At 45.4% G+C, this 15,465-nt stretch overlaps 1 protein-coding gene across 9 annotated transcripts in view; it reads left to right on the plus strand.

Moving 5' to 3' along the window:
* Positions 1–14,789, plus strand: part of MAP4K4 (mitogen-activated protein kinase kinase kinase kinase 4) — a 158,980-nt gene extending 144,191 nt beyond the window's left edge. For all 9 annotated transcript variants that reach the window (XM_066984335.1, XM_066984341.1, XM_066984364.1 and 6 more), the window contains 6 exons: positions 152–286; positions 8,033–8,133; positions 8,875–9,024; positions 9,316–9,475; positions 11,243–11,382; positions 11,529–14,789. In XM_066984335.1, coding sequence (XP_066840436.1) covers positions 152–286; positions 8,033–8,133; positions 8,875–9,024; positions 9,316–9,475; positions 11,243–11,382; positions 11,529–11,612 — 770 coding nt within the window. In that variant the 3' untranslated portion in view covers positions 11,613–14,789. The remainder of the gene's footprint in view (positions 1–151; positions 287–8,032; positions 8,134–8,874; positions 9,025–9,315; positions 9,476–11,242; positions 11,383–11,528) is intronic.
* The last annotated feature ends 676 nt before the right edge of the window (positions 14,790–15,465 follow it).

Genomic DNA, 15,465 nt, shown 5'->3' on the forward strand with positions numbered 1-15,465 from the left:
GAGAGATCTCTGGTTGCAGCAGTTTTCCTTTCATTGTTATTTTGGCTTGTTCTGTGGGGCTTTCTGTTTTTGGGGTAGGGTTGTTTTTTTGGTTTTTTTTTGCACTTATCTCCCTGGGGAGATAAACTAACCTTTCTCACTCTGTGGCTAGGTAAGAAGAACAAGTTGCGAGTTTACTATTTGTCGTGGTTAAGAAATAAAATTCTTCACAATGATCCCGAAGTAGAAAAGAAACAGGGTTGGACGACGGTGGGCGACTTGGAAGGCTGTGTGCACTATAAAGTTGGTAAGTGGCAAGTGAGGTAATCAAATTGTCAAGATAAAAGCTGGCTGTGAAAGAGAACTGCAGTGCATGCAGCTTGTGGGTTTAAGATTTGTTTTTGTTGCTGGCTGTCTTCTTTATCCCTAAGGACAAACTTTTCTGGTGAAGTGTCAGAATAGATGGCAAGTTACTGCGGGTTAAACTGAATATGGGAGAGGTTTTGCAACGGGATGCTGGGTTGTGAACTGGAGCAAGCACAGTGTCTTGCTCCAGGAGAAGTCTGTCTCCTTCCCATGGTGGATGCAACCTCCAGGAGAAGGCTGACATGGACAGTGGGGGCTGGTGATGTTTCAGCACCTTTGTTAGACCCTTGAGGTGACAGAGGGACTCGTGTCAACCAACAGCCGTTCTCTCTACCAACAGGTTTCCCTGTTATTTTACCATGCTGAAATCAAATTCTGGAACAGGGTGAATAATATCTCCTTTTTAAAGTAGATTTTTAAGACTGGAGGGGAAAAAAAAAAGAAAAAAGAGGAAAAAAAAGAAAAAGAGTGGGAGGAAAAAGCAAGCCCAGCTAGTGCACGAGCTTTGGGGAGGCATCTGGGAACAGAAGCATATGTTTAACTTCCAGATGATTCATTGATTCCCTTTAGCTCATGAACTTTCCTAATGCTGTCTCAGATCCTCTGCAATGCAGTTATGGGGTTACAGGGATGAAGTGTGTTTTCACTAGGCAGGCACCTTTTGAGTGGCCTTAAGTTTTTTAAATGGTTTTAGATGTGGAAACTTTCACCAAAACTAGTGAAGCACGTCGCGTTTTTGCCATATGCAGTGATCCTGCTGCCCTGCAGGTGGGGATGCAAACTAAGAGCTCTTTCTCCTGGTTCAGTTTCACGATGAATCTTAATGGACCCTGGATGCTGCATTTGATTTGTTTTTTTTCCCTAAGTGCCAGCTCAGTTCCTTTCAAGCTGTGTCAGTCAATGTAGAGCAGCAGCAGTCGGACTGAGCTCGGTCTCCTTCTGTCATACATGTGCTCTTGCAAAAACCTGCTCGTGGGGCGTCATCAATAGCTGCCGCAGAAGTGACTGCTGAACCTCGAGCTTGACCCCAGAAACAATTAATAATGTACTTCCCTGGGATCACACCCCAGGGTGTCAGCAGCGCAATGAAGTGGCCTGTTAACAATACATTAACAGCTATTGAAAGGAGGCTTTCCAGCCGGGAAGTGTGAGAAACAAAGAGCATTCTCTTCCAGATGAAGAGTGATTTGTTGCAGCCTGGCACTGAACTTCCCTCTGAACCAGAAATGTACAGTAGACTTCTTCAGGTGGTGAGGGGCCTCTTTGACAGCTGTGCCTCAGTTCCCAAGAAGGATGAGCCCTGCGAATAGTTGCGCCTGCAGTCTGGTGGCTGCCACCGAGGCAGCTGGCACTGGCTGCTTCCTTGTCTCTTTGATGCAACAGGGGTCTCAGACGTCAGGCTGAAGTGGTATTTATGGATCTTGGTCGCTTCAGGCAACTTTTGGCTCCTCTAAATGATAAATTGCTCTTTTGAAACTTAAAATTTGGGTGAATTCCCAGATAGCACCCAGAGCAAAGAGCGAAGATTATCAAAGGTTCCCTTTCACAGATAAGGTGGTTTTATTCAACACCCCCTTCTTCCCCAAGAAAATATTCCAAGAAGTCTTGCGAGCCAGACAAGACTGAACAAAAGTCTTGCCGAGGCGACCGGCTCCGGGGCAGACGCGTGCTGCAGCGGAGCGCGGGATCGGGACAGGCAGGGCTATTTTTCGGGCATCGAGCCTACGTGAGGGAGCCGCCAGGCACCGGCAGCCCTCGTGAGGGAGGCTGCCGAGGCGTAGGCGGGGCCAGCAGCGACAGCGTCAGCTCCTCCCCCCGGCCGTTCAAAGGCAGTCCTTAGGGAGCGCGAGCGACCAGGAGCGCGGCGAACAGGGCCGGCAAACAGGGAGTGACGCGGTGGGAGTGACGCGGCAGTTAGCGAGGCAGTTGGCGCAGGCAGGGCGGAGCGCTCACACCCGCCCTTAGGGACAATTCCTCTAACGGCACTCTCCTGTCAGCTGGGCTACAATGGTCTCCACCAGGCACGGTGCCTTCTCTAGGAAGTCAGTGCACACCCAGACCGACTGCCCGTCCAAACATGCGGCAGTTCAGGTCTCCGGATGCGGGGAGTGCCTGAGCCTTTTGCTGCCATCGGCGGGAGGCAGGGAGACTGCTTGCGTGAGGTGCGAGCAGGTGGACGACCTGGTCCGCATGGTGGCGGAACTCAAGGAAGAGGTGCAGAGACTGAGGGATATCAGGGAGTGCGAGCGGGAGATAGACTGGTGGAGCAACTCCCTGCAGGAGCGGAGGGAGAGGGACCAGGGTGAGACGCCCCAAAGGGGGGTGGACCCCCTGCCCTGTTGCCATCGGGCAGAGGGAGGGGACCTGCGAGTTGAGGAGGAATGGAGACAGGTCCCTGCTCGACCTCGCAGGAGATGCCCTCCCCTGCCGGCACCGCCTTCCCAGGTGCCCTTGAACAATAGGTTTGAGGCCCTGGGGCTCGAGAGACCCGTGGGTGAGGATGAGGTAGGAAGCCTACCCGGGAGGATGCCTGAGGTGAGGAAGTTGACTCCACGCCTCAGGACTGCCTCCACCAAGAAAGAAAGAAGGGTGATTGTTGTGGGCGGCTCCCTCCTCAGGGGAACGGAGGGCCCTATTTGTCGGCCTGACCCCACACATAGGGAAGTCTGCTGCCTCCCTGGGGCCAGGGTCAGAGACGTTACCAGGAAGCTTCCAAACCTGGTTCGCCCCTCTGACTATTACCCGCTTTTGATAGTCCAGGCTGGCAGCGATGATGTTGAAAAGAGAAGCCTCAGGGCCATCAAACAGGACTATAGGGGGCTGGGACGATTGGTGGAGGGAGCGGGAGTGCAGGTGGTGTTTTCGTCTATCCCTACGGGGGAAGGGAGAGGCACGGAGAGGACGCGGAAAGCTCATGTGGTTAATAGGTGGCTCAGAGGCTGGTGCCAGCATAGAAATTTTGGGTTTTTTCACCATGGGGAGCTTTACTCGGCACCCGGCCTGATGGCCCCAGACGGGTCTCTATCTCCAAGGGGAAAACGGATCCTAGGCCAGGAGCTGGCGGGGCTCATAGAGAGAGCTTTAAACTAGGTAAGAAGGGGGACGGGGCTCAAACAAGGCCTGTTGGAGCTGTGCCGGGGGAAACAATGGCTAGGCCGGGGAAGAAGGCGATGGCCCAGCTGAAGTGCATCTACACTAATGCACGCAGCATGGGTAACAAACAGGAGGAGCTGGAAGCCATCGTGCAGCAGGCAGGCTACGACTTGGTTGCCATCACGGAGACGTGGTGGGACCGCTCCCACGACTGGAGTGCTGCAATGCCTGGCTATCGGCTCTTCAGGAGGGACAGGCAGCACAAAAGAGGTGGTGGCGTGGCTCTCTACATTAGAGAATCTTTTGATGTTGTGGAACTCCAGGCTGGGAATGATAAGGTTGAATCCCTGTGGGTTAGGATCCGTGGGAAGGCCGGCAAGGCTAGCATCCTGGTGGGGGTCTGCTATAGACCGCCGAACCAGGATGCGGAGACGGATGAGGAGTTTTATAGGCAACTGACAGAAGTTGCAAAATCGTCGGCGCTTGTCCTCGTGGGGGACTTCAACTTCCCGGACATATCCTGGAAACACAACACGGCACAGAGAAAGCAGTCTAGGAGGTTTCTGGAGAGCGTGGGAGATAGCTTCCTGACGCAGCTGGTCAGTGAACCTACCAGGGGTGGTGCCCCGCTAGACCTTCTCTTCACAAACAGAGAAGGACTGGTGGGAGATGTGGTGGTCGGAAGCTGTCTGGGGCAGAGTGACCACGAAATGGTAGAGTTCTCTATTCTTGGCGAGGCCAGGAAGGGGACCAGTAAAACTGCTGTCTTGGACTTCCGGAGGGCTGACTTTGAGCTGCTCAGGACGCTGGTTGGCCGAGTCCCTTGGGAGGCGGTTCTGAAGGGCAGAGGAGTCCAGGAAGGCTGGGCGCTCCTCAAGAAGGAAATCGTGATGGCACAGGAGCGGTCCGTCCCCACGTGCCCAAAGATGAGCCGGCGTGGAAGAAGACCGGCCTGGCTCAACAGAGAGTTGCGGCTGGAGCTTAGCAGAAAAAAGAGGGTTTATAATCTTTGGAAAAAAGGGCGGGCCACTGAGGAGGACTACAAGGATGTAGCGAGGCTGTGCAGGGAGAAAATTAGAAAGGCCAAAGCTCATCTGGAGCTCAATCTGGCTACTGCCGTTAAAGACAACAAAAAATCCTTTTACAAATACATCAACGCGAAACGGAGGACTAGGGAGAATCTCCATCCTTTACTGGATGCGAGGGGAAACCTAGTTACTAAGGATGAGGAAAAGGCTGAGGTGCTTAATGCCGCCTTTGCCTCAGTCTTTAGCGGCAATACCGGTTGTTCTCCGGACACCCAGTGCCCTGAGCTGGTGGAAGGGGATGGGGAGCAGGATGTGGCCTTCGCTATCCATGAGGAAATGGTTGGCGACCTGCTACGGAGCTTGGATGTGCGCAAGTCGATGGGGCCTGATGAGATCCACCCGAGGGTACTGCGAGAACTGGCGGAGGAGCTGGCCGAGCCGCTTTCCATCATTTATCGGCAGTCCTGGCTATCGGGGGAGGTCCCGGTTGACTGGCGGCTAGCCAATGTGACGCCCATCTATAAGAAGGGCCGGAGGGCAGACCCGGGGAACTATAGGCCTGTCAGTTTGACCTCAGTGCCGGGGAAGCTCATGGAGCAGATTATCTTGAGGGTCATCACGCGGCACTTGCAGGGCAAGCAGGCGATCAGGCCCAGTCAGCATGGGTTTATGAAAGGCAGGTCCTGCTTGACGAACCTGATCTCCTTCTATGACCAAGTGACGCGCTTGGTGGATGAGGGAAAGGCTGTGGACGTGGTCTACCTTGACCTCAGTAAGGCTTTTGACACCGTTCCCCACAACATTCTCCTCAAGAAACTGGCTGCTCGTGGCTTGGACTGGCGTACGCTTCGCTGGGTTAGAAACTGGCTGGATGGCCGGGCCCAGAGAGTTGTGGTGAATGGAGTCAAATCTGGTTGGAGGCCGGTCACTAGTGGAGTCCCCCAGGGCTCGGTACTGGGGCCGGTCCTCTTTAATATCTTTATCGATGATCTGGATGAGGGCGTCCAGTGCACCCTCAGTAAGTTTGCAGATGACACCAAGCTAAGTGCGTGTGTCGATCTGCTCGAGGGCAGGAAGGCTCTGCAGGAGGATCTGGATAGGCTGGAGCGATGGGCTGAGGTCAACTGCATGAAGTTCAACAAGGCCAAGTGCCGGGTCCTGCACCTGGGCTGCAACAACCCCAAGCAGAGCTACAGGCTGGGAGATGAGTGGCTGGAAAGCTGCCTGGCCGAGAAGGACCTGGGAGTATTGGTGGATAGTCGGCTGAATATGAGCCAGCAGTGTGCTCAGGTGGCCAAGAAGGCCAATGGCATCCTGGCCTGTATAAGAAGCAGTGTGGCCAGCAGGTCGAGGGAAGTGATTGTGCCCCTGTACTCGGCTCTGGTGAGGCCGCACCTCGAGTACTGTGTTCAGTTTTGGGCCCCTCGCTACAGAAAGGACATGGACGTGCTCGAGCGAGTCCAGAGAAGGGCGACCAAGCTGGTGAGGGGTCTGGAGAACAAGTCTTACGAGGAGCGGCTGAGGGAGCTGGGCTTGTTCAGCCTGGAGAAGAGGAGGCTCAGGGGCGACCTCATCGCTCTCTACAGTTACCTGAAAGGAGGCTGTAGAGAGGTGGGGGTTGGTCTATTCTCCCACGTGCCTAGTGACAGGACGAGGGGGAATGGGCTAAAGTTGCGACAGGGGAGTTTTAGGTTGGATGTTAGGAAGTACTTCTTTACCGAAAGGGTTATTAAGCATTGGAACGGGCTGCCCAGGGAGGTGGTGGAGTCACCATCCCTGGAGGTCTTTAAAAGACGTTTAGATGTAGAGCTTAGGGATATGGTTTAGTGGAGTACTTAGTGTTAGGTCGGAGGTTGGACTCGATGATCTTGAGGTCTCTTCCAACCTAGAGAAATCTGTGAAATCTGTGAATCTGTAAAGCTCTATTTTTCAGTCGGTACAGCTGTGGAGGTTGAGAGGCTTTTTTTGTCTGCTGAAAAAGTGTCAAGTCCTCTAGCACTTATAGCTCAGTATTCTTGCTTTCCTGCAGAGTAAAAGGGAGCAAGTAGCAGCTTTGTCTCCCTACTGCCTACCAACAGAGAACAACTACAGACTTGTACAATAGTAAGGTACCTAAAAGACATTAAAACAGTTTTTATTAAAGAAGCGTTGTTCTCACAAGTCTGAGATTTTTCGCTCCTGCTCTTTTTAAAAATCAGTTTTGGTTGGGAGGTAATAATGGCAGAAGGTGGAGGTGCAGGGAATTACTCATTGTTTTGGAAAATCATCATATTCCCCTAAAACTTGAGGTAAAGAGAGAGAAGAAATCTCTTGAGCTTTCTAGGTGTCACACAAATAATGCCTTTTTTTTTTTTCTCTCTCCTCCAAAAAGAGCACTAGAAACAGATTAAGAAACCTCAACATTCTGGAAGTCCTCACAATATCTTCCAACACAAACCCAGATGGCAGCTGGAAATACAGATCCAGCAGCATTACGTGAATGGCCATTTCTAGACTTTGTGGGTCCTGTCCTGAAAAAAGTGATAGTAAACAGAGCTTTTTTCGATGGATAAATTTGTCAACTGTTTGAGTGTAGGAACAGAGATATATCTGAGAATTTGCAGATCAGCTATGTAATGACACATTATTATTTCTGATAAATTCTGTGATTTTTTTTTCACATCTTTGCACTAACACTGCTTAGTAACATTTTGTGGCTGAAAAGCAATGATTGCTGCATTTGTCTCTGCCAAAAAAAAAGAAAAAAAAAAGAAAAAAAAGATTGCTAAGTACTGAATTTTACATCTTTTGTGGGAGAATCTGCTTTTGGGCTTTTGTTTCTGAAATGTTCTAGAGAAACTCCTGACTCCTTAACCCCTCTGAAAACTTTTTCATTCTTTAGGCAGAAGGTAAAATGTGTCACCAGAACTGTCATTAAAGCGATTTGTGCTCTTGTGTTTTACTTGAGAATTAGGGTTAAGGTCAATTAGAGAAAGTTCAGGTGATACAACTTGTTTACATTCAGTCAGCTACCTGTTTCCTTTAAACCATCTGCTGAGGAAGACGTTTTTGGCAAACAACAAAACAACAGTTGCCTTTTGGTTTTGAAATGGACTTATTTTATTATTTCTTAGCTTTTCATTTCAGTTCCTCCTTTTCCCTCCCTTTCTCTGGGGAATTTTTCCCCCAGCTCAAAATACCACTGCCACAGCGCTGTGATTGTGACTGCCAATAAACTCTACCACAGCCACTGGCTTGTTTTATTGTAATTGTCCCTGACTGAAAACTGATTTCCTGATGAGCAAGCACCGTCTAATGTGGAAAGAAAAGTGTAAATATGTGTGTACTGACTAGGTAATTGAAAGCGTGGTGATGGGTTCAGTTAGTGACAAGAGTAATGATTTTTGTGGCATAAATGTGTCAAAATTCTCAGCTACATAGAATTAGCAATTCTAAAATGCAGTATTACTGAAAACCTTGAAAGGTATTTAAGTAGGGAGAAACACTGTCATTTTCTGCTTTCTTAAAGTAACTGAAATGACTTTGGTATGATTACTGAATTGATTTTTGTTTTGTTTTAATTTCAGTAAAATATGAAAGAATCAAATTCTTGGTAATTGCATTGAAGAGTTCTGTGGAAGTCTATGCATGGGCACCAAAGCCATACCACAAATTTATGGCCTTTAAGGTAACAATATATGTCAGTCACATGTAAGATTTTCACCTACCAAGTTGCACTTACCCCTTTTACAAAACTGTTCTGACATTTTATCATGGCTGTGTTACAAGCTCTTTGGTAAATCTGCCACGAACATATTATATTTTCGTTAAGGGACACGGGGGGTTGGCTCTGAGAGGCAGTGTATACCTAGAACTCTAAGTTGTAACCAAGCATAAGTGAATGATCAAAATGACACGATATCCCAATGCTTTGTTTCCTCTCTGTAAATAAACCATGAGGCCAAGAGAAGTGAACTGAGTTGAAACTTATTCATGTGAGCATCATTAGCTGATGCTCAACATTATTGTGTTTTGAATGCTGCAAGAATGAAGTTAGCTGACTCGGAGTAATTACCAGGCTGATTTGCAGACAATCAGTTAATGCCGGTTGTGCAGGTTGAAGTAAGCGCTACAGGAGTGTCAAATGGCCCTGAACTTTGGGGAAAGCAATTCTTACTAGTAAAATGAAGCAGACCAACTAAATCAAACCCCAGGGAAATAGCATATAATAATATGTGGTTGAAATGTAACAGGGTGCTAAGTAAATCTCTCCTTGTCTGTGGAAGATGCTAACCCAACTATCTGGTGAATGGAGGCCAGAGGCATGCTGGAGGAATAGACCTATAATATGTGCATTAAGAGCATATTTTTATAAAAACCCTTGTGGTTCTAAGCAGTAAAGTAAATCTCACTGATTATTGTCTTACAGTCATTTGGGGAATTGGTACATAAGCCATTGCTGGTGGATTTAACAGTAGAAGAGGGTCAGAGACTAAAAGTGATCTATGGCTCCTGTGCTGGCTTCCATGCTGTTGACGTGGATTCGGGATCGGTCTATGACATTTATCTACCAACACATGTAAGAGCTGTTTCTGGGCTGGATTTTTTTCTTTCCTTCTGGTTTCTCCCTCTCTCCCTTTCCTCAGCTGACCAACATGTCTGTCGGTCCGTGTGGGTCACTGCCAGCCACTGGCAGTGGAAAAGCAGATGGAGGGGTCCAAGTGAATGTATCTTAGGGGCTTGTGCCTCAATCTCTGTCCTGTCCCCAGGGTCCATATGTCTCCTTGGCTGGGAGCTGCTCACTCAGGTCTGGTGCTGGCCAACATGGCAAGCATAAAATGACTTTTGCCTTACTTCTCTATTTCTGTAGATCCAGAGCAGTATCCAACCTCATGCAATCATAATTCTCCCGAATACGGATGGAATGGAGCTACTGGTCTGCTATGAGGATGAAGGAGTTTATGTAAACACATATGGAAGGATCACCAAGGATGTGGTTCTGCAGTGGGGAGAAATGCCAACTTCAGTTGGTAAGTGCCCTGAGAGAATCAAATACAATTGTGCCATAAGGGAGCGTGAATGTGGGCAGAAGGAAAATGCATTGGGTTTGACTTCAGATTCAGAGGCAACGATGCTGTAATACAGCTGGAAAACAGCTGTACTAAGTGCAGAGAAGTCATATGGATCTATTTTGTGTTGAGTTTTGTAGAACAAAATCCAAACAAACTTGTTGTGGAGTGCAGGAATAAAAAACTAATTTAATAAACACCAGGGCCTTTGTAAGTTGCTACAACAATTTTGCTGCACAGAAACAAATTTATGAAAACCCTTTAGTATAAAGGTATGTAAAGAGGCAGACAGGTAGGATATTATTACGGGTGCTTCTATGTTGATAACAGCCTGTATATCTGATTTGATGGGTTTATTTTAATTTACCTGCACTTTGCTCATCTATCTTAGCATGATACTGTAATCACAGTGCTGATATAGGTGCTCTTGCTATCTGTGCTGCTTTATTGCAGTGATGAGCATAGGATGGGCTGTGATTACACCTTAGTTTTTTGTTCAGACACATTGAGTTTGCTTGTTTGGGAATGGATGCATGTATTAGGAGGTTACTGCTGATAGCTCTTAGAGTAACGCGAACAATAACGGAGGAGGAAATTTAAAGAAGTTTCATACAGTGCATATTCACTCTGCTGGTGATTAGCTCTTGACTAGATCCGAAAGCAAGCAGGTTATATTAAGTGGCAATTCATAGAGGCTTTGGACACTGGAATGCCTGTGAAGTAAATAGCATGGAGGCAGTTGGCATCATCTGAACATCTCATCTGACAATTTTAATAAACTATTTGGTCCACTTAGCACTCACGACATATGTAAAAGTAAATAAATATCCAGCACAATGGTAGGTATGATGGTATAGATGTGCTTTATACTGTAGTAGATCATTTGGTTTAATTTAAATGAAAATTAATATGAAAAAATTAACATAAAAAGGGAGGGATTATGAAATGAAATCTTATAAAAATTTCCATGCTAAGATCTATTGTTATTCTTTTTATTTTTCTATTAAGTATGCATACAAATCAGAGGCAACAGCTTATTCTTCACTAAGTTCCCATATGCTAGTTTTGGCAGAATTCCTAAGACTATCGATCAAATTGCTTGTTGAATATACTTTTTCATAATGCTGGTGCCTTTCTCCTGTATTCAGTTTTTACTGCTATCAAGAACAGATTTTTTTCCTCATTCTAATACTAATCTGTTTCCCCCAGTGATACTCTGAGGCAAAATGCTTGATTTTTTGCTTTATTTATCCAAACTCCTTCAAGTCAGGGAAACAATCCTCTAAGACACCGAACTGATGCTGGGGATGTTCCAGATTGGATAGGCTTAGTCTATTTAAACCTCGGGTTCTGTTTTCTCCTTGTCAACACCTAATTAACCTGTCTCCTTGCCAAACTTGGGAGAAAAAAGACTGTGTAAAACTCAGTGTTCCTTCCATTTAATTGAAGGTTGGAAAGCTTCCATTGTGTCATAAATGCTCAGGCACAAAGTATGTTACTGACACGGAAAGCCCACGTGGAAATAATTTAAATAAAAAAAGGATTTGGGGGCATTGTGAAGATGTTGAAGACCAAAATAGCACTCTGAGTGTGCGTGTTTACTTCCAATATGTACATGCAGGTCATTTCTAAGTAGAGTGTGTAAATATATTCCTCTGCTTTTTCAGTCTCCGTGTTTCCCTCTACCTGTTCTAATGGGCTATATTGGGTTGTGTTTTCTCTCCAAAGCGTATATTCGATCCAATCAGATTATGGGCTGGGGAGAAAAAGCGATCGAAATACGATCAGTGGAAACTGGACACTTGGACGGTGTGTTCATGCACAAAAGGGCACAAAGACTCAAGTTCTTATGTGAACGCAATGACAAGGTATGAGCCACCCACAGTCCCCGTTTCTTGACAAGATGATAAACAGCACAGAGCCGTAATTGCACCGTAAATATCACGGGCAGTGAAGACAAATTGAAGCCTCTGCTGCTCTACCTGTTGAACTTCCCTCTCTCTTTTCTTTGCAGGTCTTCTTTGCCTCCGTGCGGTCAGGTGGAAGCAGTCAAGTCTATTTCATGACCCTTGGCAGGACTTCTCTTCTGAGCTGGTAGAAGCAGTGGGCTGTGGCGAGGGATTGCTGACATCCAGAGTCTGAGATCTTCATAACTCGGAATTATTTTCAACTGGAGTACAGACCTGCACTAATGCAGCAGCACTCTGTGTAAATGTGTGTGCAGGCATCACTGGTGTTAGGTTTCTTTTTGTTTTTCAACTGAGGCTGCAAGGCAGCTGGTGCTGTAAAGATATTGCCATCAGGTGCTACAAAGTCTTTGAGGTTTGGGATCATGCTAGAAAGCTACAGGTCTTTTTTTCCCTTCAGCTCCAGGATTCCTAGGCTTTGAAGGACTCTGTTTGTTAGTGTGAAAACAGAGAGGGGGAAAAAAAAAAAAGGAAAAATAAACACAGACTTATGAACATGCTGTTGAGTGGACAGGAGGCAGGCAAGAGAAGGTGAGAAGTGGTGTAGAGAGTCAGACTGGCTGAAACAGAGGGCAGATCTAGTCTATCTAGTAATGTTAACAATGTATTTAATTGACATTTCTTTTTTGTAATGTGACAATATGTGGAGAAAGAGGAAGGTGCAGGTTTTAAGAAGTTAATATTTATAAAATGTGAAAGACACAGTGACTAGGATAACTTCTTCTTGGGGACAGGGAGGGTGGGAAGGGGTTGGGGTGGAATTCTTGATTTTTTTTTTTTTTTGTTTCTGCAGTTTTATTTTGGCCTGGCCAATAACTTTTAGTCATTTTCTGTGTACCAGGTATTGCCTGAAACATGTGCAGATGATTAAAAAAAAAAAGGAAAAAAAAAGAAAAAATCAGCAACAAAAAATAAAGAAAAAAAAACATTCATTTTCTATAATGATTCTGTGTTAGGCCAGAACTTGGTTATGTCACAGTATTAGCACTGCCTCAGTTAAAGGTTTAATTTTTGTTTAAACCTAGAAGTGCAACAACAGTTTTACCACAGTCTGCACTCGCAGAACTAAAAAAAAAAAAAGAAAAAAAAGAAAAAAAAAGAAATAAAATCCAAACTACATATGTTTATTTTTTGTGCCTACCTCATTGTTTTTAATGCATAAAATAAAAGAGGTGGTTTAGTTTATACGTTTTTAGATGAAAACCATTAATGTCTAATTTAATCTTAATACCAAAACTACCAGATCGAAAGGTTTCTGACTGTTATCGTGTAGCAAGTTTCAGCAGGAGGAGAGAGTGGTCCATTGGGGCAATAGTGGTAGCGTTATGGCAGTGAGACACTGATTAATGTAATTTGCTTACTAAATTTGGAAAGCAAGCATTTTTTGGAACCAATTTCATCCTTACTAGAAGTCCGAATTTAGCCTAAAACCGGAGGTTTCACTCTTCTAACATGTGGGCTTAGTAACAGGCAGGTAAAATAACTAGGCTAGTTCTATAAACTGTTAAATGTTGTAGGAAACGTTTTGGGGCGGTGATGTTTTTCTTTTTTAAGAATGCAATGCACTAAAACTCTTTTAAGAATGTAGTTAATACTGCTTATTCATAAAAAACAGCGTATACCTGTGTTTAGATGTAAGATCCCAGCTCTGGCTTTTTTCTTTCTTTTTTTTTTGTTTTGTTTTTAAGTCAGTTTTATTTTATGAATAAGTTCTGACATTTGTAATAAATGTCTTGAGAGTAATAATTTGTTTAATGGCTACATGTTCATTACTTGAGAAACCTTGAGTGTATAATAATCTGTTGGTGATGTAATAATGCACAGTGTCATGATTCAGCCATTTTTTTTGTTTGGTTTTTACTTTTTTTTTTTATTATTATTATTATTATTCCTTTGGTGGGGTACTTTGTTGACAGCTGCCTTAAGCTGTTCATTCAGTGAACAGGCTCTCAGTGTTTCACGGGCTTTGTCTTCTGCTGCGTTTAACTTTCTCTCACGGCGTGACAGGTAGGGCTTTTTAAACACGTCTTCTTCAGTCAGACTCGACCGTTCGAGTGACTGGTCGGTGGCCAGCCGAGAGCACGAGCTGTGCAGAGCTGAGACTCGACCGACCCTTCTTGTGGTATCCAATCCGACTGCTGTAAACCCTGCAAACCCGAGCAGCGCTTCTGCTGAAGACTCTCCTGTGAACATCACAGACAGTTTACGAGTGAGTGGTAAATGCATACCACAAGTGCATGTACACACACACACACACACAGACACGCTCACACACCCCACACACCAAAAGAATCAAAACTCGAGAAAGCCTTACATTTGCTGGCAGAGGAGTACCTAGAAATATTTTTTTTAACTGTATGACTTTTGGATAGCGTTGAAGGTGAAGGATGTGTTCTTTTCATGCCTGGCACGTTCAGCCAGAAGAACGATCAACTTTTTTTGTACTATAATGAACTAAAAGGGGACTCGGAGAAGCGACGTGGGTGTAATCACACAGCGGCCCCGTAGTGTAGCTTACCGAAGCTGGTTTGATCAAATGTCAGTCTGCGTGATTTAATTCTTCCAGCGCTATGCGGTCCAAAATCAAGTTAGTCCTTGAAAGCCGATGCTATTCTCCCAGAGGAAGATGCTCCAGTACTGTAGGGATTCCCAGGTCACGGATACGTGCTGTTGAAGTTTGGAGGCTCCTGGGGGGAAACTCCTTCGGTCTGGCTGCTCGCGCGGCAGCCTTCGCCTCCGCAGAAGTGCCAGGACAGCAACATGGCAAGGTAAAAACAGTATTACAAAACCACTACATATACAGACATCGAACTCTTCAAACAGTGCTTTTGTAAGCAAAGAAGAAAAGAAAAGCTCCTAGATTTAGTTTTAAGCTTTAATAAGTAATAATTTTCTGTATCTTTAAGTCAAAGTAACCCTAACTTGTATGACTGCAGTGTTTTTATTTTTTATCTTATGCACATGTTATGTTGGAGAAAATGTTTACAAAAATGGTTTTGTTACACTAATGTGCATCACATATTTATGGTTTATTTGAAAGTGATTTTTGTGGGTTTTTTAGTTTTTCATAGTAGTAGTACACTTTTTGTGATTTATAACCCCAAACTCTGCTGATTATAAAGTTGCTAAACAATAATACAAAATGACAAACTGCATTAAAATTACTAATCGTAGAGCTGCAAAGCAGACTGGTGACAAGTAAAACACTCAGCCTTTTTTTTGCAGTGCTATCTAACTTGTCTTCTGTGTATTATGGAAATTACTGTTTTTTCCCCGTTTTTCCTTAAATAAAGTCAAATTGACACCTATTGTATGTGGAAAGTATTTTGAGTATCTCTTGGCTGCAGAAGTCAAGCTGCATGATGCCTAGTTGCATGTATCGTAAGAACAAAAGCCTTATTGTCAAATCTCATCATTTTGTAGAGACTTTGACAGTAAACGTGCTTTTTAGGGCTTTTGTTGTTGTTTTTCTTTTTATCTTTCAAGACCTGTTTCCTGGTGAAGTTGCTCTTTTGAGAACTATGGTTTTCCTTTAAAAAGGAAAAAGAAAAGATTAGGAATGTTAGTAAATGGCCAGTGGCTCAGAAGGAAGAAGTTCCCTCAAGGAGAGCCTGGAAGTGTTGTGAGTGTGCCCTCCCACCTCCGTCCAGACCTGATTTTTGGTGGCTGGGATTACTAACTGCTAAGAGAGCACCGTGAGCTGCACTCCTGAGCCAGATTCTCGCATGGTATAAAAGCGCGGCTCCAACAAAAATCAAGACTTTCCAAGTCCTAAGCCATGAGTACTGAGCAGGTTTGATACAACGCCGCTGCTTGCACTGGCGGGGTTCTCGTCAGCTTTTGCACGTGTTTTTCCACCATGGGCTGTGTCTGTTTTCTTCAGTGGAGATAAGCAGTAGACGTTTCCTTCCGAACAGGCTGGTCTCTGCAGGAGGAGGAGGAAGCACGTGTTCCCAGCCTCCTGCCCTTCTTCTCACTTTCGTC

Source organism: Anser cygnoides, chromosome 1 (assembly GCF_040182565.1).
Source record: "Anser cygnoides isolate HZ-2024a breed goose chromosome 1, Taihu_goose_T2T_genome, whole genome shotgun sequence".
Classification (NCBI taxonomy): Eukaryota; Metazoa; Chordata; class Aves; order Anseriformes; family Anatidae; genus Anser; species Anser cygnoides.